The sequence below is a fragment of the Saccopteryx leptura genome, chromosome 3 (assembly GCF_036850995.1).
Source record: "Saccopteryx leptura isolate mSacLep1 chromosome 3, mSacLep1_pri_phased_curated, whole genome shotgun sequence".
Lineage (NCBI taxonomy): Eukaryota > Metazoa > Chordata > Mammalia > Chiroptera > Emballonuridae > Saccopteryx > Saccopteryx leptura.
Window position 1 is genome coordinate 148925906 of NC_089505.1, and position 25291 is coordinate 148951196.

At 37.3% G+C, this 25291-nt stretch overlaps 1 protein-coding gene across 2 annotated transcripts in view; it reads right to left on the bottom strand.

The window, feature by feature from the left end:
• The window catches only part of ERICH3 (glutamate rich 3), a 147072-nt gene that overhangs the window by 35878 nt on the left and 85903 nt on the right, over window positions 1-25291 (bottom strand). For both annotated transcript variants that reach the window (XM_066376572.1, XM_066376573.1), the window contains 3 exons: window positions 24039-24219; window positions 15527-15713; window positions 1509-1804 (listed from right to left, as the gene is read on the bottom strand). In XM_066376572.1, coding sequence (XP_066232669.1) covers window positions 1509-1804; window positions 15527-15713; window positions 24039-24219 — 664 coding nt within the window. The remainder of the gene's footprint in view (window positions 1-1508; window positions 1805-15526; window positions 15714-24038; window positions 24220-25291) is intronic.

Sequence of the window (25291 nt, forward strand, 5' to 3'; positions counted from 1 at the left end):
TGGCTCCTCGGCCTCTGCCCCAGGCGCTAGAGTGGCTTTGGTCGCAACAGAGCATCGCCCCGGAGGGGCAGAGCATCGCCCCTTGGTGGGCAGAGCGTCGCCCCTGGTGGGCGTGCCGGGTGGATCCCGGTCGGGCGCATGTGGGAGTCTGTCTGACTGTCTCTCCCCGTTTCCGGCTTCAGAAAAATACAGAAAAAAAAAAAAGCAAAACATAAATCTGTGAAGGTGTCTCCTTTCCCTCTCTAGGATGAAGTATGGAAATTAACCATAGGAAACATCTCTAGACCCTTTGAATCCCAGATATGTACCAGAGGAATCAATATAACAACCCTTAATAAAGCTAGACCTTATCTATCATTAATTCCTGATATAGTTGCCTTCCCACAATTTGTTGCCCCTAGCTCTAAGATCTTTTCCTTTGTCTTGTCACTTCACTAAAAATATATTGTTCCCTTGTTAACATGCCATATAAAACCAAATTCTAATCACTCCTTTGAGTTGCTCAGCTCTGAGCACGCCCCTGTATGTGTGATGTGCATGCTAACAAACTCCTTCCTGCTTGTTTTTCTCTTGTTAATTGCTTTTGTCAGTCTAATTTATAAGGACCCAGGAAATAAACCTAAAATGGGTAAAGGAAAAACAGTTTCTCCTCTCCTACAGTTTGAATCCTGGTTCTGCTACTTTTTATCTGTATATCTGAGCCTCAGTTTCCCAACTTGTAAAATGGAGATGATAATAAATTTACTACATGGAATAGTGAGGATAAAATGACGCAGTGTGTGTCGTGTGCCTGGCTCAGTCTCACTGCCTGGCACTTTTATTGTTGTTATTATTACTACTATATTTATGAATGTGTCTGTGGAGAGAAGGAGGAGGGGAGGAGGAGGACTAAAAGGGGTATGGGAGAGGAGAGGAGAGAATAGGGAAGGAAGGAGAGGGGAGGGGAGGAGAATAAGGGAGGAGAAGGGAGGGAAGGTAGGGGAGGGGAGAAGAAAGAAGAATTAGGAAACAGAAAGGTAGACGGGTAAGCTCTAGGACCCCAAGTCTAAGTCAGCTGTTTCTAGTAATGGAATACTCTATCACCATACAATGATATAGCCTGTGCTTATCTGGTGCCAAAGCATCAAAATTAGCAAAGCAAGTACATTCAAATACTAAAAGAAGTAGGCAAAATTCTACGTGGTCAGAATGGTCTCTTTCTGTGAAGCGACTACAGCCTCTGGCTCACACACACAACCATAAACTCCCCTCCCACTCCCCCAAACACCTCCAACCCCTCCAGAGTTAAGCCTGCACCCCTCTAAGGTGGCTGACACAGGGCTCCATGGAAACCAGTAGAGGAAGGTGGTCAGGGATTCCTCATGTGTAACAGAATTACCTAAACACCATAACTGAGTAACAACATTTAATGGATAGTTTCGCAAATTTGGATAATCACATTTGAAAGACTTTAGCAAAAGCACAACAGCAGTAACAACAAAAGAACCCAGTGTCCCTTGTTACTTTACCATATTTAAATATATCATCCTGGTCATCTTCCCAAACATGTTGTTTTCCTTTTCGTTCCATTTCCTCTACGGCAGTTCTCACGTCTTCAACCCCTGTTTTTACTTCTTCAGCCAAAAAAATGACTGATGCAGAGCTTTTGCTCATTTCCATCTCATTCCTTCGTGGTGTCGTATGCGCCCTGCCCTTCCTCAATTTCCCCTCGCCCTTCTTCAGTTCCTCTCTTCTCTCAACACTGTTTTGTTTACAGAGTTTTGGTGAAGTTGGGATTTTGTCAAGGCCCGTGGCAATAATGCACCTATGAAAAATAATAAGGTATATTAAATCACGTATCTCTTATTCTTATAAGAAATGTTATAAGAAATATTTTATTAAAGTAGACAGAGCTAACTAAAAGTAAACTTTTCTTTTTCTTAGTACAAAAATCTTAATGAGCACACAAATTCTTAACAATTTTACCCACAATAACAAACAAGAAAACAACTAAGAACTTTAGTCCCAAACTAAAATTAGTGACTTGAAGTACTATATATTTTTGGTCTTATAACAGAATCCAACATATTAAGTCCTTAAGTGAGAATTATGTGGTAACAGAATATTCAGGTTTCTAAACACAGGGAAACTTAAATAAAAATAATCAGAAGAAGAAAGATGATATTCAGTCTTTGATAATTTGTTATTCCAACAGCACAACAAAAGATTCATATACAAGGGTTGCCTCTAAATAAATATGATTCATTTTTAAAAAACATACTCAGTCCTGTGTCATTGTGCCCTTTAAATAAACACCTCAGGAAACTTTGTGCTTATTTTAATAGAACAGTCATTATTGCTTTTCAAATGGCCTTTTAAAATCTGTACCAAAAAATCTGGTAATTTTTGCTGGCAATAAGCTTTGTTCTTTAAAGATAGCAATAACTAGTAGAGGTCATAAAGTCATTTGAAGTCAAATCTGGTGAGCTAGGCAGATAATCTGCATGTATAAAGACATTTAAAATTTTTTTAAGGTGAAAAAATTGTTCTATAGCTTTTTTCTTATCAAGATAATATCAAAATAAGAATTTTAATAATGATAATATATGCATTAATAAAATGATGATTATAATAAGATCACAGAGCACTACCTCTGTGCCAAGCTCTTCGCTGTGTGTCATATATACATTATTTTACCAGATTTGTTACTCACAGACCAATAAATTGAGATCTGTCATCACTGTTTTTCAATAAGAAATCTGAAGTTAAAAGGGTTCCATTACATGCCCAGGCTCACCCAGCAGGTTAGACAGCTGGATTCCAGTTTAGGACTGTTAAACAACATGACCTCACACTGAAGTACAAAAATATTTTTGGATTATAGGTATACTTGTGGGTTTACCACAAGGGAAAGTATTCATACTTGCCATTAAAAATTAACAGAATCTAGAGTTTTTCCAAGATCTAGAGACAATCCATTAACTGGAAAAGGGGCCTGATACTTCTCAACCTGCATACTCTTTCTCCTCTAGAAATACACACATCCCTTTCTCTACTGGTTACACAGCAATCAGGGAACTGAATCAAATTGACTGGGTTGGTAAACAGAGATCAGAATGCAATCAAGACTTGTTGGTCCAGGAAAAATAGAAATAATATGAAAAATTTGAAAATTGCCTCAATGTGAATCAAATCCAATGGTAATTTCATAAACTCAAGATTCACTGAATTTCAGCCATCTTCAGTCTACAAATAGCACAGGAATTGATTCTCCCAACAAGCAAATATAAGAACTTATGTCACTTATCTTTGAATATCTCCCCATATAATAAAACTAGCCTGACCTGTGGCACAGAGGATAAAGTGTCAACCTACAATGCTGATGTCACCAGTTTGAAACCCTGGGCTTACCAGGTCAAGGCATATATGGAAGTTGATGCTTTCTGCTCGTTCTCCCCCCTTATCTAAAATGAATTAATAATATCTTTAAAAAATAAAAATAAAATATCTGCACACAAAATAACTATCAGGCTGTAAAAAATGAGATAATAAGAATATGTTTATCTCACATATATTAAGCGTGATAAATACTTGACTGCAATGATGATGCACTTAGCACATTATTTTTCTTAAAATGAGGTGTCATGAATCTTCACCAGAATATGATTACCTGCACTGTCTTCTATTCCAGCCGTTTTTCCCTTATCCATGAGAACATCAAATCCATTGATTTGAAGCCTCTGCTATGCTGTTACTTTTTTATGTTGTGTCTGTGTAGATGCTTTGATGGCTCCCTACTGCATGCACAGACTTTTTATTGCCCATCTGCTTAAGGGATTTGGACAAACAAAGTGAGCAACATCTGTGCTCTCCTCATCACTGACTACCTAGTTGACTTCCAAGAACAATTTGAGGTGTTGATTACTAAATCTCAAAGCTGTCTGTATTCTATTTGGTTTAGCTATTCTTGCTTCTGTGTTTCACTCTATTAACTGAAAATAACTTCCATGGTTCTTCAACATGTTCCCATGATTGTGGGATAATTAACTGCTGAACCTCCACATGATGAAAGTGACCACTGCTGAGCTTTTCTTGTTCTCTGAGAACCTCAAGTAGGTAATTCCTAATCATTTTTAGGATAGGAATTTCCTACAATTTTATTTTATCATAACAAAAGTATCAGGAACTACTACTTTTTAAATGAATTAAAATTAATTTCATATTTTTAATAAATTCAAAGAATTAATGTACAACTCTTAAAATAACTAAGAGTAGCCTGACCTGTGGTGGCACAGTGGATAAAGCATTGACCTAGAATGCTGAGGTCCCCAGTTCAAAAAGAACCCTGGGCTTGCCCGGTCAAGGCACATATGGGAGTTGAAGCTTCCTGCTCCTCTCTTTCTCTCTCTCTCTCTCTCTCTCTCTCTCTCTCCCTCTCCCTCTCCCTCTCTCCTCTCTAAAATGAATAAATAAAATCTTAAAAAAATAACTAAGAGTATTATTATGAATGTGACAATATAAACAAAGATTAGGAACAGAGATGATGTCAGAGTAATGGCAGCATGAGAGATACTCCTGATCTTTCCCCTTAAAATTTCAACAAATTAAACAACTATAATGCAATGAAAGAACCCCAACTGGGCTCGCAGGTGTGCCTGAAAGATCCATGCACCAAATGGACTAAAGGTGGGACAGGGGGAAAAGGGGGGCAGAAGATAAAATACATTTGTTATGGGCTTTGGAGAGGAAAGGAGAGGAGAGAAGAAGAGAGGAGAAAAGAGGAGAGGAGAGGAGAGGAGAGGAGAGGAGAGGAGAGGAGAGGAGAGGAGAGGAGAGGAGAGGAGAGGAGAGGAGAGGAAACAAACGTGGAGTGACTGAGGTTTTTTTTCTCTGCTAGACTATAGGGAGGAAAGCTCAGGCTCTCTAAATTTTGTCTGAGGGGTACAGAGAGGGGAAACTCGAAGTGACTGGATCTCCTTCTGCCAGGAAGAGCGATGAGACAGAGGGGCAGAGGGAGAAATAAATCAAAGAGGAAAAAATGTGGGGTCACAACCAGTGTTCTCACTGTCTGCCTGCAGCCCACTCTCAGCAGAGACAGAGAAAGCTAAAGTGTGGCCCCCCAACCTCCCAGATTCTGCCTCCCTCATATTATGGTATGGAGAGTGGCAGAGACAAACCCCACAGCTAGCTCTCCAGAGCCACACTCTCCCCTGAAGAACAGAGGTGCTCCACGTCTGGTCTCCTGGTCTATTGAGACAAGAGAAGGAGCACCAGAAGCCTAAGATCACCACTGCCAGATACATAAAGCCACAAAGCTGAGCCATAAAGCCCTCACAACACGCAGCACCCATGAATGTGACTGCAGCCCCACCTACATCATTGCAACAGCAACATCTCAGCAGACAGCTCAGGAACTTCACAGAGCTAAAAGTTGTAATACAATCACATGTACTGGAAGAAACCTCTCAAAACCAAAATATGTTTTTCCCCTTTTTTCATTTTTTTCTTCTTATTCTATTTTTCTCCTTTTCATTTTTGTTAATTTTTATTTTTTGTGGGTGCTTTGTTTTTTAATTTTTTGTTTCCTTTGGATCTTTTTTTTTTTTTCTTTCTGAAGCTGGAAACGGGAAGAGACAGTCAGACAGACTCCCGCATGCGCCCGACCGGGATCCACCCGGCACGCCCACCAGGGCCGATGCTCTGCCCACCAGGGGGCGATGCTCTGCCCCTCCAGGCGTTGCTCTGCCACGACCAGAGCCACTCTAGTGCCTGGGGCAGAGGCCAAGGAGCCATCCCCAGCGCCCGGGCCATCTTTGCTCCAATGGAGCCTTGGCTGCGGGAGGGGAAGAGAGAGACATAGAGGAAGGAGGGGAGGTGGAGAAGCAAATGGGCGCTTCTCCTATGTGCCCTGGCCGGGAATCGAACCCCAGTCCCCCGCACACCAGACCGATGCTCTACCGCTGAGCCAACCAGCCAGGGCCTCCTTTGGATCTTTTTTCAGTGGCTTTTCTTCCTCACCTGTCATGATTTTTAATTTATTATATTTTATTGTATAATTTTTAATCTTTTAATTGTTTTAGTTGTTGTTTTGTTAAGGTTCTTAACAATACCACTCTCAATGCCATCAAGGAAGAAGAAATCAAATACCATGGCTACACAAGACAGAAAAGTAGTACAAAAAAATTTTTTTAAATCTCCAAAAAAAATCTCAATTTGGGTTTAAATATAGGGAATTCAAAATTGAAGTTCTGAAAATATTCAAAAAGATGTGATAAGACACCAATAGGCAACTTAATGAGCTCAGAAAACAAATTAATGAACAAAACAAATACCTCACCAAGGAGATTGAACCTTTAAAAACAGAGAAGAACTCAATACATGAATTGAAGACTGAGGGAGCAAGTTTAGCTAATAGAACAAGCCAGATAGAGGAAAGAATCAGTGACATTGAAGACAGGCAAGTAGAGGTGCTATAGAGAAAAGAGGAGAGAAACTCACAAATTAAAAAACAGTGAGAGAGTTCTACAAGAATTGTCTGACTCCATCAGAAGGAGAAATATAAGAATAATGGGTATATCAGCAGAAGAAGAAAGGGAGAAGGGAATGGAGAGCCTATTCAAACAAATAATGAATGGAAATTTCCCAAGCCTATGGAAACAGTTAGAGCCTCAAATCCAAGAAGCAAACAGAATACCAACTTACTGCAATCCATACAGACCTAGTTCAAAGCACATCATACTAAAATTGTCAAAAATCATTGACAAAGAAAGAATCCTCAAGGCAGCTAGGGAAAAGAAGAACATTAACATATAACTTTATATGGTTATCATGAGACTTCTTTAGGTTATCATCAGACTTCTCGGCAGAAACTCTATAAGCCAGAAGAGAGTAGACCCAAACATTCAAAGCACTGAAAGAGAGTAATTACCTGCCAATAATACTATACCCATCAAAATTATCCTTCAAATATGAAGGAGAAATAAAAACTTTTACAGACATACAGAAGCTGAGGGAAATGCTCCAGAGGGTTATTTGAGTAGACACAAAGAACAAAATGTATCAAAACTACAAGCAAAAACTCCAACAAGGTTGCAATACTGTGACAATAACATAAAAGAGGAGAAGATAGAGATCTGCAGTAGCAAAGGAGGATGGAGAGCAGAAGCACTCATAAGACAAAGGATTCTTATAGATATGAACATTTTTTTTTACATAATGGTAACCACCCACAAAAAATCCACTACTGAAACACACAGCTTAAAAAAAAAAAAACAGTGGAAAGAAGTATAGAATACCGCCAAACAAAAACAACTGACAGAAACAAAAAAGAGAAGAACAAAACAAGACAGAGATACCAGAAAAAAAAACATAAAATGGCTATAGGAAATTCTCAAGTGTCAATAATTACCTTAAATGTAAATAGACTGAACTCACCAATAAAGAGGCACTAAGTAGCAAATTGCATCAACAAGCAAAATCCAACCACATGCTGCCTTCAACAGACACATCTAAGCTGCAAGGACAAAAGTAGATTCAAAGTGAAAGGTTGGAAAACGATTCTCCAAGCAAATAATATCCAAAGAAAAGCAGATGTAGTCATACTCATATCTGACAATGCTGACATCAAGAAAACAAAGGTAACCAGAGACAAAAATGGACATTTCATAATGATAAAGGGGACATTGTATCAAGAAGACATAACACTTCTTAATATATATGCACCCAACCAGGGAGCACTCAAATATATAAGACATCTACTATCTGATCTAAAAATAGAAGCAGACAAAAACACAATCATACTTGGAGATTTTAACATCCCATTTTCTGCTTTAGATAGATAATCCAAACAGAAAATCAATAAAGAAACACTGGCTTTAAATGACACTCTGAACCATGGAACATTCTCAGGAATAGACCATACACTGGGCCACAAAACTAACATCAACAAATTCAGGAAGATTAAAATTATACCAAGCATATTTTCTGATCACAAGGCTTTGAAATTAGAATTCAACTATAAAAAGGAAGTAAAGAAATCCACAAAAATGTGGAAATTAAACAACCTATTTCTAAAAAATTACTGGGTCAATGAAAAATAAAAGCAGACAACAAACAACATATACAGACAAGTGAAAATGCCAACATGACATTAAAATTTCTGGAAGGCAGTGAAAGCAATAATAAGAGGGAACTTTATATAATTGGTGTATATCAAGAAACAAGAGAGATCTCAAGTAAACAACCCAACATCACAAAAAAAGGCAACCCAAAGTCAGCAGATGGAAAGAAATGGTAAAAATTAGAGAATTAAATGAAATAGAGAACAAAAAATATATAGAAAAAAATCAACACAACAAAGAGCTAGTTCTTTGCAAAATCAATAAAATAGACAAATCACTGACTAGACTCACTAAGGAAAAAAAGATGAAGGACTCATATAAACAAAATTCAAATGAAAGAGCACAGATATCACAGATATACAAAAGATCATAGTAGAATATTATGAAAGATTACATGCCACCAAATTCAACAACCTAGAGAAAATAGATAAATTCCTAGACCTATACAATTTTCATAGCCTGAGTCATGAAGAACTGGAAAACTTAAATAGACCTATAGGCAGTGAGGAAATAGAAACATCTATCAAGAATCTCCCCAAAACCAAAAGTCCAGGACCAAATGGCTACACTAGTGAATTCTACCAAACATTCAAAGATTTGATACCTATTCTTCTCAAAATCTTTCAAAAAATAGAAGAAGAAGCAATACTCCCCAACACATTTTATGAGGTCAACAGAACCCTCATATCAAAACCTGTCAAGGATAACACAAAGAAAGGAAACCTTAGACCAATATCTCTAATGAATATAGATACAAAAATCCTAAACAAAAAATTAGCAAATTGGATACAACAACATGTAAAAAAAATAATACATCACAATTAAGTGGGATTCATTTCTGGAGCACAAGGATGGTTCAACATACAGAAATCAAAGTGCCTGACCAGGCAGTGGTGCAGTGGATAGAGCGTCAGACTGGGAAGCAGAGAGCCCAGGTTGAAAACCCTGAGGTTGCTAGCTTGAGTGCGGGCTAATCTGGTTTGAGCACAACCGACCAGCTTGAACCAAAGGTTGCTGGCTTGAGCAAGGGGTCACTAGGTCTGCTGTAGCCCCTCCTCATCAAGGCACATATGAGAAAGCAATCAATGAACAACTAAGGTGCTGCAATGAAAAATTGATGCTTCTCATCTCCTTCCCTTCCTGTGTGTCTGTCCCTATCTGCCTCTCTCTCCTCTCTCTCTCTGTCTGTCATGAAAAAAGAAAAAAATCAATGTAATACACCAAAACGACAAAGAACAAAAACCATATGATCCTATCAATAGATGCAGAAAAGGTATTCGATAAGATACAACATCCATTTATGTTTAAAACACTAAATAAAATTGGAATAGAAGGGAAGTACCTCAACATAATAAAGGCCATATATGATAAACCATAAGCTAATATCATACAAAATGGTGAAAAAATAAAGGTTTTTCCTCTAAAATCAGGAACAAGATAAAGCTTTCCACTCTCTCCATTCTTATTCAACATAATTCTAGAAGTTTTAGTCAGAAAACTAAACAGGCAAGAAAAAGAAATAAAAAGGCATTCATATTGGAAAAGAAGAAGTAAAGGAATCACTTTTTGCAGATGACATGATTCTGTATATAGAAAACCCCAAAGACTCCACCAAAAAAAAAAAACTATTAAAAACAATAAACCAATACAGTAAAGTTGCAGAATACAAAATCAATATACAAAAGTCTACTGTTTTTCATTATTTTCATTATGCCAATAATGAAAATTTGGAAAATGAATTAAAAAAAATAATTATGTTTAAAATCATAACAACAAAAAAAAATAAAGTACCTAGGAATAAACTTAACAAAGGATGAGAAGGATCTATATACTGAAAACTACAAAACATTATTGATAAAGAAATTGAAAAAGATACAATGAAGTGGGAAAATATTCCATGTTTTGGATTGGAATAATCAACATAAAATGGCCATATTACCCAAAGCAATGTACAAATATAATGCAATCCCCACCCAAACCCCAATGTCATTTTTTAAATAAATAGAACAAAAAAATCACCGTTTGTATGGAACCATAAAAAAACCCAAATAGCCAAAGCAATCCTGAGGGAAAAGAATAAAGCCAGATATATCACACTACCTGATTTCAAATTATACTATAGAGCCACAATAATCAAAACAACATGGTATTGGCAGAAAAATAGACATATAGACCAATGGAACAGAATTGAGAGCTCAGAAATAAAACCACATATATATGGACAAATCATCTTTAACAAAGGAGCCAAAAACACACAATGGAGAAAAGAAAACCTCTTTAATAAATGGTGCTGAGAAAATTGGAAAGCCACATGCAAAAGAATGAAATTTGACTATAGTTTGTCCTCTTGTACAAAACTTAATTCAAAATGAATAATCAATTCAAAATGGATCAAAGACCTAAATATAAGATCTGAAACAACAAATTATGTAGAAGAAAACAATAACAAGTGTTGGAGAGGCTGTGGAGAAAAGGAACCCTCATTCACTAGTAGTGCGAATACAAATTAGTATTGTATAACCACTATGGAAAAAATATGGTGGTTCTTCACAAAATTAAGAATAGAACTACCTATGACCCAGCAATCCCTTTACTGGGTATCTACCCCCAAAACTCAAAAACATTGGTTTGTAAAGACATATGCACCCCCATGTTCATTGCAGCATTGTTCACAGTGGCCAAGACATAGAAACAACCAGTGTTACTCAATAGAGGATTGGATTAAGAAGATGTGGTAGTATATACAATGGAATATTTCTCAGCCATACGAAATGATGACATAATGCCATTTAAGACAACGTGGACAGACCTTGAAAATATTATACTGATGAAATAAGTAAATCAGAAAAAACTAAGAACTATATGATTTCACACGTAGGTGGGACATAAAACAGACTTATGGACATAGATAAAAGTGAAGTGATTACCAGGGGAAAGGGAAAGTGGGGGAGGGGGAAGGGGACATGGGGGATTAGGGTGCTGGGTTGCTGCGAAGGGTGTAAAGAAGGACAAATATAAGGTGACGGAAAATTATTTGACTTTGGGTGATGGATATACAAGATAATGAACAGTTCAAATGCTATAGTAACGTTCACCTGAAACCTATGTACTCTCGTTGATCAATGCCACCGTGTTAAAGTTGATTTTCCAAATAAAATTTTAAGTTTTTTTTAAAAAATGGTTATAATGCAATGTTATAAGTGACATCAGTCTCCTAGGGGCAGTTCTTAGCTTCCACTGGAGTCTGCAGTCTCGGTGTCAGAGTTGTGTCGAGTAGGGCAGGGCGGAGCAGGCCAGGTTCCAGCACTCACTCACTCATCCCTGCCCCTTTAAGCCTGTCTGGTCTGCAGCAAGGAGACAACAAAGGACACCCCACTGTTCTACTTTGGACAGTCACAGATTTCATTTGAGGAAATAATTATGGAGCTAACAAAAAACTGAAAACAAAAACGGGTAAAGAGAATCAAAAGGTTAAAATATCGTTTTTAAGTTAAAAAAATAAAAATTGGCCCTGGCCGGTTGGCTCAGCGGTACAGCGTCGGCCTGGCGTGCGGGGGACCTGGGTTCGATTCCCGACCAGGGCACATAGGAGAAGCACCCATTTGCTTCTCCACCCCCCCTCCTTCCTCTCTGTCTCTCTCTTCCCCTCCCGCAGCCAAGGCTCCATTGGAGCAAAGATGGCTCCTTGGCCTCTGGACCAGGTGCTAGAGTGGCTCTGTGTGTCGCCCCTGGTGGGCGTGCCGGGTGGATCCCGGTCGGGCGCATGCGGGAGTCTGTCTGACTGTCTCTCCCCGTTTCCAGCTTCAGAAAAATACAAAAATAAATAAATAAATAAATAAATAAATAAATAAATAAATAAATAAATAAATATTAAATTAAAAAAGAAAACCAATGTCTCATAAGAGCTATGCTTTTTAGTTGAGAGTAATAGGACTTACTCTTTAACATCATAACTGTATATTATTCCATTATTATTTGAAAATTATCAAAGAAAGAATTTAGATGGAACTAAGTGAAATCATATAGAAATGCACAGAGGCTAGTAAGTATTGAATAGGAGAATAGAAGACATCAGTCAGATTTTAAAATTGATTACATAGAAGCTCATCAGCTCTCCTGAGAGTCAAAGAGACATTCGGTAAGTGATTTGCCCAGCAATATAAAAGAAGAATATTTGAGTTGGAACAGAAAAGCAACTTCAGGTGGGTCCTAAGTATACATGGACAATTATATTGCCTGAGGTCATTCGCTCTCCCACTGGATGACCTTTTCACAGCTCTCTCTCCTAACCTTCCAAATCCCGCCTTTCCCAACCTTAACTGCAATGATAAATTCTTGTTTGAAAAAAAGAAAATGGAAACAATCATCAGAGACTTTTCAGTTTGTCCAAACACATCCATCAACATGCTGCTCTCTCCACTCTATCTGCCATCTCTACACCTATTACTATAATGCTCTCCTCCTCCAACGCCTCCGCTTGAACCCTGGACCCATCTCCTCTAGTCCACTCCAGCACTTAGCTCCAGTCATTTCACCCTCTACGTTATGCTTGAGCAATTTTTTTTAGACAATCAATTCTATCAGCAAAAACCATATTATATCTTCCTCCATCTTAAAAAATAAAAAGCCCCTTTTGACATCAATATCCTCCCACTTGGTTGCCAACCAATTTCCATCCTGTTTAGCAAAATTCTTTATAAAATAGTCATCTATATTCTCTGGCCTTAGCTCTTTTCTAATCATGTCTTAAATTCACTCCAATCAAACTTGCACTTCTATCACTGCACTTATTATTGTCCCAAGATCAACAATAACCAACACGTTACCAAATCATGCTCAACCTTCATTCTTCATTTACTTAATCTGCCTAAACATTCAACCCTGCTGTTCATGCCTTTCTTCTCCAATACTTTGTTCCTACCCAGGACATCACCAGCTTTGGCACACAGACGTGCTCCTGCCTCACACCCCTTATATACTTGTATATGCTTTTCTTCTACCTGAAAAACTATCTGGGGAGGAAACATTTTTCTCTGTTTTCTGCTCAAAAAAAATCTTATCAGAGAAGCCTTTCCTGACCATAATATGTAAAATAATTCCACCCTTTGTCTCCCCACACTACTTGTATCTCCCTTATCCTGTTTTGTGTTCCACATACTTATTACCATCTGATATATACATATTAATTAGTTTATTGGGATATTATTTATGCTTCCCCCATTATTGACCCTTCCTCTCCATAGGTCAGTGGTTCTCAAATGTTTTGAAGTCAGAGAGCATTTAAAATTCTACAAATAATTGTAGGCACACTATATACAAATTTCTGAGAAATGTTATGATAATTAAGTCAAATATTAAAAAAGAAAAAATAAAGTCCAAGTGTGCTTTTATGGTAATTAAACAAAATAAATATGACAAAATTAAATTTATTCTGACATTAAAAAATATTTTTATGTTACATTTTTTGAGATATGCTTTTTAGAATTTGTAAAAAAGAGGGCCTAAAAAATTTTAAAAATGACAAAAAAGTTATCTTTTTATATATATAGATACATTCTTGTAAGATTTAGTAAATTCGGCAGGTCCCGGCGCAAATGTGTTAAGTTTTTTCATTCTTGTGTTTATGAGAAACATGAGCCTGACATATCCTAGTGATTTATTCAATGTTTGGGCATATGTTTGAAAGGGAAATTCTCATTTCCTCGTCAATACACTGAAGAATTCCTATATTTTTACTCTTGTGTTTAGAGTAGAAAATCCTAATTCACATAAATAAGATGTTGAAAATTGTAGTAAAATGTTCAAAGCTTTTTTAGATGTTGCCACATATTCGTCTTTTATAGAAATCAAAAGGCTTCAGAGACAATTCCTTATGTTTAATCATCAATCCACAATCAGTGGATATAGCTGCCAGTTCTTCTGTTAATGTTAAACCAAAATCACTTGAAACTTCCATAAATGGGTTTCTAATCCAATCATATTGTTCAGTGTTAAATGATGAAAAATGCTATAAATTATATTCTGCCCATCAGCCATCAAGTCCTATTTTGTTTACATTTAACTTTTGCTCACTTCCAGAATCAGATTCTTCAATATCATGCTTCTTTTTGAGAAATCTATCCATTTTATTTGGGTGTATTTATCTAAAAATAATATAATGATGTGTTAATAATAAATCTAATAATGACATGTTAACAAAAAGAGTAGTATTTCCATAATGAATTGGTATAATAGAGTAACTACAGTATATTTATTTTTATATCTGGGCACATGCCGTGAACAAGCAAAGCTAGTAATTCAAGATCCCGCATGGGACCAGTGAGGATTAAGAAACTACGTGAAATTAAGAAAATATGGGGTCTGGAGGGCCCTGTAATTGCTGCTGGCAAGAACAAAGTGCACCCAAAACCACATCTTGCTTTATATATAAGGCAAAGTGAGGCCATTAGCAAATCTTAACTTTACACCAAACAAAGGATAGAAGAAACTTTCCTCCAGTCTTTCTGGGGAACATGAGGGGTAGTGTAAACAATCCAGCACCACAGCTTAACAGCCTTTTGCAACCTAATTAGGCAAGTGAGGTGGGGGGTTGGGCAGACTGTCAGCTTACAGCCAATTCCCCAAACCTCTGTCCCCCAAAAATCTAAACTCCAAAAACTCTGTTGTTTTTTGGTCCCCAACAGGCACATATTTCTCTGGAATACCACAGGGTGCACCTGGAAATCTTCTAGAGTGCGCCCTGGTGCACACTTTAAGAACCATTGCCATAGGTAGAGGTACTTTGGTTGGTTCACTGCTGTGTTTTAGTTTGGCACATAGAGACTTCTTCATGAGTACTTTCAGAAAAAGAAATAAAGAAAACTTGCCACCAAATTTCCCAATTTCAAACAGAATATTCTATATGAAAGTTGATAAACAATAATAAAAACTGACCTTTTTATCATGCATTTTGTCATGTCTAAGATTAAAACTGAAGGCATGAGAATGCTGTTTGGGCCACAACATAAAGCAGTCACAGCTCTAAAATGCATAACCAATAATATCCAACCTTATAAGCCAGACACTTGCATATGCTTTGGGGCTCAGCCCTCAACCAGTTACTAAGAGAAATAAGAAAAAGAATGCCTCTCTTTCACTCCAGAAAGAGAACTGAAAGCATGATAAGAAAGGGACAGGTAGAGAGAGCAACAGAATGTGAAATACCTCCAGTTTTTTCCACATTATACAATACATCTGCAAGTCTAATTTATATCCTATAATGCCAAGTACAGCACACTGTTAAACTACCTTTAACTTAGATATTTTAGGCTCAGCTACACTGATATGTTTCTTAACAAATTGTGAAGAGAAATGTATCATGCTCAGCAAATGTAGCAAAGAAAATGTAGCAAAACTTGCCCTCTACCAAAGGACATTGGTTTCCATACTTGTAGCAAGGAGACGATCTTTCCACACACACAAACCCAAAGTAGCCTCGTTTGCCTCCAAGTCTGGAACCTTTTCGATGCTTGTATTCACAGCAGGAGCTTAACCTGTTCACCTGCATCCCATTCAGGAAAAAGGTGAGACTGAAGGGGAAACCATGGTGCCTTTTGGAAATAAACTGAAAGGTCTCTGCAATTAAAAAAAAAATAAATGAATTAGTGAAATCAACTGACTTTGGACTAACATGTTCCATATAACATGCTTCTACTATTAGATAAGTACAATATTATGGTCTAGATCACCTTTTAACTTGGGGACAATTTTTTAATCATTAAAAATAATTATATATTTTATATTTGTTAAAAAATACTCCAAACTTTCATACTAGTTCTTGATTTGTTATACAGTGTGTCCATAAAGAAACCCTCCCAGTTTCTGTAGGATGATGTGGCAACATGTGCGCATGCACAGATGATGACGGAACACCGTGTATACAGCAGAGCAGCCCACAGCCATGCCAGTTGAGATGTGGATGGTACAGAGGAAAATTCAGTGTGTTCTGTGGCTCGCTAAATTTGAATCCGTGACCAAAGTGCAACGTGGATATCGGCATGTTTATAACGAAGCGCCACCACATAGGAATAACATTACTCAGTGGGATAAGCAGTTGAAGGAAACCGGCAGTTTGGTGGAGAAACCCCTGTTCTGGTAGGCCATCAGTCAGTGACGAGTCTGTAGAGGCTATATGGGATAGCTACCTAAGGAGCCCTAAAAAATCTGTGTGTGAGCCCACATCAAACTGCACTGAATAGGTATGAAACTGGAGAGTTTTCCTTTTATTTGGTGCAGATTTCACATTTCTATCATCTTTTGTTGCTTTCCTGTGACTGGTCAAAAGTGCACCATGACTTTACGGACACACTGTATACATACTTATCACTACCTATCATTTTATAAGCACTGACTATGCCCAACATGATGTCTGATTATCTTGGGTGTGTTATTTCTCAAAAACCACCTGAGGTGGGAATATTATTAATATTAGTTTCTAGATGTAGCAATTAAGGCTTAGAGAAGTCAGTAATTTACCCAAAATCATACAGTAAATGGGAAAGTTAATATTTGAATCTACACATCTCTCTAGATTTCATACTTTTTCCTTGCTATGTTATCTATTGAAAAAGTACATGACAAAAGACTAGTGTGAACTCAGCAATGCTTTTAAATAATTGTGTATTTTTAGTTGTGATTTAACACCTTCTAATTCATAAATGTGAAACCCATCTTGGCTCCCCCAACCATCCAAAAGTCCCACCAATAAATTAAAAACCACTGCTTGCAATTAGATTTTAATTATTACAAGTCTTTAGAAAGGTCTTTGAAAAGATCTGTCACTTATTACAGTATATTAAAATATGCCTACATCAGTAGTTCTCAAACTTTAGTACAAATCAGAATCTCTTGGAGAGCTTATTGAAATACAGATGCTTGGCCCCACCCCAGAGTTTCTGATTCAGTCGGGCTTAAGAATTTGCATTTCTCAATTTGCTAGAGATCATACTTGGAGAACCCTGATCTAGATGTGTGCTGCCCTACAGGCTTGTGAAACTCATGAGAGCTGAAATTGGTCATACTCTTCTTCGTCTTCCCAGATCCCAGGACAATGACATAGGAAGCTTCAGATAAATAATCAGTTAATTTTTACTTTAATCTACTTTTTTCACAGTCATCTAGAAATACTGTTTTTACCACATTATGTCTCTAAAAAGAAATAAAAATCAGATGTTAAATAAGTCTATTAAAAATAGACTTATTGAGAAGGTAATTCTGTCATTTATACCTTTGTATCTGTGATATGAAATTAAACAGACTAGGAGAGATAAAGCTAAAAAGATAGTGTCTGGGGAAACTAAGATACAATAGATTTTAAAATTCAATTGTCTCTGTGCTGTGATATATGGAGTTTTTGGTGATCAGTACAACACTTTCATTGAAGAAACTTGAATGAGGCATTCATGTGATATTATCCATTCTGCTTCAGCATCACACCCCAAGTTCTCCACCCCAGAGAAAGCACACCCAAGGAGATGCCGAGAATGGGCACAGGACATCAGCTTCTAGATGTGACTGCTCTTCCATTTAGTACTCATATGACTAGAGAGCACATCCACCAATTAATTCCATTTCTTCTTTTTTTTCAAACTCATTGAACAAGAATTGACACCCTATTCCTTTATTTCCTTATTATTTTATATTTTTAATTTTAGAGAGACTTCTCAACCTTGACTTGATGGTTTCTACATGGAGTAGAGGAAAGTATGTAGACCAGAAATTTGCATTTCAAAATTCTCATCTATGAAGTGGAGATGGCCAGAGGTGGGGGTAAAGGAATGTGTTGGATGGGGTGACTCAGTACACGCACTTCACCGAGCAGTCTTAAAGTTCTATATGGTACGATATTGGAAAGTATTCTATAATGTTTATAAAATGTAGTTATTCATTGTTGAATGACAATAGGTAGCACTATTTTAGGTACCAAGAAACAAAAATATTAAAAAAATATTAAATGTGGTCTCCTCCTCTAAGAAGTTATAATTTAGCAGCAGAGACAGAATTACTATATAAGATTTCTATTGTGAGGTCACTAAATCCTCCCCCCTTAAAACAGTGTCTCTGAAAATGAACCAAGACTTAACCTGAGCAGCGTGAAAACTTTTTGTCAGAACAGAGGAAATCTAAGACAGTCCATTCAAAGTCCAGGCCATTTTCAAGTCTGTTCCAACTTTGATTTTCCACCAGGTTCTCTTGTGTTTCTTTTGTTCATGGATGTAAATTCTTAGCTGGCCAGGTGTTAAAGATGGCACTGCCCACATGGATGGGTGTCACTTAGGTGAAAATTTTAATTGACTTCTTACTTGGAAAGGGGCATGGTTATGCTAATGTGTGTTGGGGGAGGCTTTCACATCAAAAGGTTGTAAAAGGAGAAGCCAGGAGACCATTTGAAGAGAGAGCACATTGTTTCAGAGTAGAGTGATTACATTCAAGGAAGAGCCTATGGAAGCAGGGCAAGGAAGCCACGTGGAGGAGGCAGCCAAAATGGCAGAATGGGGAAGGAGAAGCCAGTTCCTAGAGGAGAAGGAGATGGGAAACAGGGTGAATAAGACTGGTGAGGTGGAAGCCTTTGATTCTAGAAAAACTCGGATAAATCAGTAGCTTTGTGAGCACTGAATGAGTGGGTTTTGGAGCCCAGTGTGTGTTTTTACTCATTTGCCAAGTGCAAGTCTAGAATAAAGGAAAGTGGAACACCAGTTTTTGGCTCTGTTGACTCCTTACCGTCTGTTCGAATCAAATGCAAACCTATGCTGGCCAGGCAGCTGTGATGGCAGCAGTGGCTACTGGCTATACACTAGGACTCACCAAAAGTTGAAAGAGACAAGAAAAAATACTCCCTTAGAACTTTCGGTGGGAACATGAACCTGCTAATACCTTGATTTTAGACTTCTGGCCTCCAAAACTGTGAGAAAATAAATTTCCATTGTTTTACACCACTGATTTGGAGGACATTTTTATGTCAGCTCAGGAAATTAATGCATCCACCAACAGATTCACTTGCACAAGGTGAAGTCTTTACCAGCTTGAAGTGTTTGAACACAACCTTTGACAAATCACTGGATGACCACTAAACTATAAAAACACAAGGACAACCTTAAGAGACTAGCCTAAAAAAATGCGTGACCAGGTGGTGGCGCAGTGGATAGAGCATCAGACTGGGATGCGGAAGGACCCAGGTTCGAGACCCCGAGGTCGCCAGCTTGAGCATGGGCTCATCTGGCTTGAGCAAAGAGCTCACCAGCTTAGACCCTAGGTCGCTGGCTCCAGCAGGGGGTTACTCGGTCTGCTGAAGGCCCACGGTTAGGGCACATGTGAGAAAGCAATCAATGAACAACTAAGAAGTTGCAACGCACAACGAGAAACTGATGATTGATGCTTCTCATCTCTCTCCGTTCCTGTCTGTCTGTCCCTGTCTATCTCTGCCTCTGCAAAAAAAAAAGAAAAATATAATTTAAAAAGAAATCTGAACATGAGCATCACTGACTGTATAACAATGAGGGAAAGAATGAATTTCATAAGATTGTTCCAGATAAGTTATTAAACAAAAAACAACAAATAGTAAGAACAATATCCTTCAAGAGAGAAAAGTCAAAATCCAGAACCTGTAGCTGCTCTACTACATGATCTAAAATGTTCAGTTTTCAGCAAAAGTAAAAAAAAATAGACACTTAAAGATAGGAATGTGTGATCTATTCTCAAGGGGCAAAAACCATCATACCAACTCCTAGGAATATACTAAAAAAAAATAAAAACAGGTATCTACATAAAAACTTGTATTTGTTCATCTACAACAGCATGATTTATAATAGTCCTAAAAGTGGGAACAATACAAATGTCTATCAACTGAGAATGAGTAAATAAAACATGGTACATCCCTATGATAGAAAATATGTTGGAGATATAGGAGCAGCTATTGATAGATGCCACAAATGGATGGCTCTTAAAATCATGATGCCAGCTGAAAGAAGCAAGATATAACATACTATCTACTCTATAATTTCATGTATAAGAAATTACCAAAAAAAGCAAATCTATAGAGAAAGAAAGCAGGTCGGTGGTCATCCAGAGCTGGCTTAAAGAATAAAAATTAACAACTAAAGGCACAAGAAAACTTTTAGGCATGATGGAGACATTCTAGAACTGTTTTCTGATCCATAATGACTGCACAAGTCTAAAAAAATTCCTTAAAATCAGTGAATTGTACACTTAGAATGAATGAATGTTACAGAATGTAAGTTATACCTCAATAAAGCTATTTAAAATTTTTTTTTAAATCTAGATATAATAACAAGTAAAAGATAAATAAAAAACAATTAATAAAAGTCCCAGTACAATGAAATGCTTTGGTTCTAAGTGTAGAATAAGATCTGTAGCCATCAAAAGATATGGGTAACTCAGACTAGAAGTCAGGTGAGAAAGTTTCCCAGCCTTGTTTTGAGTCTTTTGAGTCTTAAAGGATGGGGAAGATTTAAATTTAAAGTCCTGTTTTAAATTTGAAATCCACTGTCCTATTGCAGACAAAGGAAATATCACACAAAAAGACATGGTAACAATTGGGGGTGGGGAGAATTATGCAGAATGTACAATTGGTTACAACAGAATTAGGTTTGGAAATAAAAGAAAATGGGGCAGAAGTGGAAGAGATTACAAGAGGGCCAGAAAACAGTTACTTTGTTCTTTGTATCTCCATGAACCCAAGAGGCCAAGGTCTGTTTTGTTTGAAATGATGGACATAGAGAATCAAAATGCCTGTGAAGAATGCATTGTTCACAAGTAGCAGAAATTTTCAGTGACTTCCTAGGTGTACATAATAAGCAATCAACATGTGGCTTGATGTCTAAAATTAAACCACAAGATGTCATGAATTACTATGGGAATAAAAGATGCACTTGCCACATTATTAAATAATTAATTTTATTATTTATCATTCAAAAGCAAGACAAGTTAATGAGTGCCACATTTTTAATGAGTTCACTGCTCCAAGCAGAACGTTAAATTTTTTTTAACAGAAATCTTCTAAAACTATTCACATTTCACTAAATCGTGCACAGCTTTGATTTGTAAAAAGGGCAGATTCTTTTCAGTTCAGCTAAATTGCTAAGATTGCTGAACCACAAGTCAACTCTGAGCCACTGCACTTTTCAATTTTGAATAATTACTTTCCTGGCAATCAAGGACAAACTGAGACAAAATTATTGTGTGTACAGGATTCAATTACTTAAGTCCCCATTCTATCCTATTAGTCAAGACTACCCAATGACATAGCAAAAAGACAGTCCCGGGGCCAATATGTATGCAAAATGACACTTAACTGAGTAACACTCTCTCCTAACCTTCGACTTTGCACACTAATCAGATGTATATCGTCTCCCCAAAAATCATTCAGCTAAGCCTTATTTTTTTTTCTTTGTAAGCACCATGTATTCCAGCAGTCAAATAGACTTTATATATGCATTTTCTTGAAAAAAGAGCAATCTAAGACCCAGGAAGAGTTTTATTATGTTAATTCTGATTTTATAGCTAAATTCAGCAATTCTTCTAAATAAATAGTTGAAAGTCATACTTTTAAAAAGTAAGTGCATATATCTATGCCACTATCATTAGCAGTTTCATAGCCATCATTTTATGAAAATGTAGGAAGTCCTTTGCTGCTAGAATAGCTAACTGGGGCTGGAGAGTACTAAGTCAGCAGCCCAGTGTCTGCTCTTGAACCTGCTCAGAGCTGCACGTGTGACCGTAGGAAACCTGTACCTCTGGACTCCTCTCATTTTTCTCATCCACAAAATGGAAAGCAAGAACTCTCAAATGCTATGACAAAATGGGGCAAAGTAAATTATATTTCAAACAAGTATATAAAATGAGAGGAAATATTTCCCGTATTATTGAGCATTCATTTTAATAAATGTTATATATTTTTATAAAGTAAAATATGTATTTTACTTGACATTAAAATTAACATTCAAGTGTTTATCTTTTCTTACGTTGGAAAGTCTTAATATTTAATTCTAAATATGTATAGTTTCTCTTTAAGTACTTGAATTTTTAAGTTAATATTACAGTTTTCTTCTTCTTTTTTTAACAAGAAAGAGACAGAGAAACAGAGAGAGCGGGCAGACAGGAAGGGAGAGAGATGAGAAGCATCAACTCATTTAAGGCACTGTAGTTGTTCATTGATTGCTTTCTCATATGTGCCTTGATGGGCGGGGGGAGGGGAATGACTCCAGCCGAGCCAGTGACCCCTTGCTCAAGCCAGTGCCCTTGGGTCATGTCTATGATCCCATTCTCAAGCCAGCAACCCCAGGCTCGAGCTGGTGAGCCAACACTCAAGCTGGCAACCTTGGGGTTTAGAACCTGGGTCCTCAGCGTCTCAAGCCAGTGCTCTATCCACTGTACCACCACCTGGTCAGGCTATTCAGTTTTCTTGATGAAGGAAAACAGAAAAGCCAAAAGTAACAACTCTATGTTTGCCTCCAAATCCTCCTTTAATCTTTAAGTCTATATCAAGATTCCCCACATATAAATATTTCTTTTATTAGTGAAAACTCTATTACTTCCTAAACAAAGTTTTTCAAGCAAAGAATAACAAATACAGGAGTGAGCAAAAGTAGATTTATAGTTCATATGGAAAAAATACAAATTAATAAATAGTAATATAAGGATAAACTCTGTTTCACATACTCACAATTATAAACCTATTTTTGCCAACCCCTGTATAATCCTGTAACAAATCTTTTTCTTCATTTCTATCCTATAGATTAAATATTGACCAAAAAAACCCAAAAAACAAAAAACACTTCAGAAAAATATGTAAAACCTTGTATGGAATATAAAAATTATTTTATGTTAATGAAGGGAGCAGAGTTTGCCATCCCAAAATATGTCTCTCTGAGATACTTATTATTTTAAGCTATTATTGTTAAGAAACAAATGACTCAGGAATGACCTTTGACCTTCCCTACTGCCTAAAAAGTTTAGATAGAGAGCCTGTTCCAGGTAGGGAGCCATCTCCACAGATCACTCTACCATAATATAAACTAGGTGTGGGGGGAGAGACTCAGCAGAGCCTAAAGATCAATGCTCATGCTGGGTCCCCTTGTCTCTTCCTGGCCCTGCAAACCTTTATTTGTTTACTGAACATCTGTGCTTCTATGTCCATGTGAATTACCTTCTTATCCTTTGAAGCCCCAGACTCCTACCTCTGCTCCTTAATCGAAAAAGGCATACAAGCCTCAACTGCCCAACTTATCTCTGGGCCCTATATTCTTATGGAACTCCCTGTATGTATGTACAAAATTAAATTTGGTTGTTTTCTCCTATTAATCTATCTCATGGCAATTTAATTCTCAGACCACCTAGCACTTATAGGTGTGGAATAAAATTATTTCTTCCACAACACCAACGCACATGAATTTATGGTCAAATGAAAGTGGAAAGGTATTAAATGTATCCAGCTAAATTCTGCACCATGTTATTTAGGTGTGATTCACCCTAAAGTTTATTGGATTTGTGATTTTATCTCAATGTACGTCTAAAGAACAAATTGCCAAGCTAGTATTTTTTTCTTAGAATGATGTATGATATAATTCACTATGGCAAACCAAATAATTAACCTGTAATTTGGAAGACAGTTTATTCGTATAACATTTTGTGATTATACATCTCTATCCACCAATTAATCTGTTACTGGTGAAATCTAGATTTTTTCTTTCACAATCTGTAAGAGTGACTGCTGCTCCAGTCTCAATCATGAAGCAGTAAATCCAGATTTGCTTCGAGGCAGCTGCTTTATAAGCCCCTGGATATGCATAATTTCACAGAGAAATTAAAGTCACTTTGCATCAACAATTGTTTACAATAACATTAACTTTAAGCACTTAAAAAGAATTGATATTTTAGGTGTACCTTTTTCAAGTAGTTTGCCTTTGTAGACACAAAGGTTTTCCCCACCACAGTGCTGTTGATAAACCTTTATTTCATCGCGGAAGTCCGAGTGATCATAAGCTAGGTGCACGTTTTTCCCCAAATAGATCATTGTAATAGCTGCATTACTATGCAGTGGTGTTTTATTAGTCCTTCTTGAATCCTAGAATAAACAAAAAAGGGGGGCTAATTAACTAATTACCCTCTGATCAAAATGTGACAACATTGAAATGTAAAAAATAGAAAAGATTATTTTTAGGTACCTAGCAACAAAACCTTTATAAAACATCAATCTACATAGTACACTAAAATTAAAGCCCATTATGAAATATATTCTTCCAACAATTATGACATATCCATTTTGGCTTTGTATTTTCAATTAAATGCTAGGGCCTTGGACAGAATCTATCACGTTTTATTTTATATGTGCATGCACGTGTGTGAGTTTTACATACAACCATGATATCAAAGATGCTAAGAGAAAACTGCTCATAGCTCCTTTAGATGGTTCTCAAAAAAAAAATACTTAAATCAAATTAATTAACTAAATGTTGGTAGCATAATTTGGTTCTGATTTGAACTGCCTTTGATTGTGATTTAGCAATTGCATTTTTTGTTTTTTTATTGTTGTTGTTTCTTATGACAGAGAGAGACAGAAAGAGGGACAGATAAGGACAGACAGACAGGAAGGGAGAGAGATGAGAAGCATCAATTCTTCATTGCAGCTCCTTAGTTGTTCATTGATTGATTTCTCATATGTGCCTTGACCAGAGTGAGATGGGGGGACGGCTACAGCAGAGCGAGTGACCCCTTGCTCAAGCTAGTGACCTTGGGCTTCAATCCAGTGACCTTTGGGCTCAAGCCAGTGACCATGGGGTCATGTCTATGATCCCACTGTCAAGCCAGCGACCCTGCACACAAGTTGGTGAGCCTCGCTCAAGCCAGATGAGCCTGCACTCAAGCCAGAGACCTCGGGATTTCAAACCTGGGTCCTCCATGTCCAAGCCCGACACTCTATTCACTGCGCTACCGCCTGGTCAGGCTAGCAATTGGTTTTTTTTGTTGTTTTTGGGGGGTTGTTTTTTTTTTGTTTTTTTTTTTTGTATTTTTCTGAAGTTGGAAATGGGGAGGCAGTCAGACAGACTCCTGCATGCGCCCGACCAGTATCCACCTGGCACGCCCACCAGGGGGTGATGCTCTGCCCATCTGGGGAGTCGCTCTGTTGCAACCAGAGC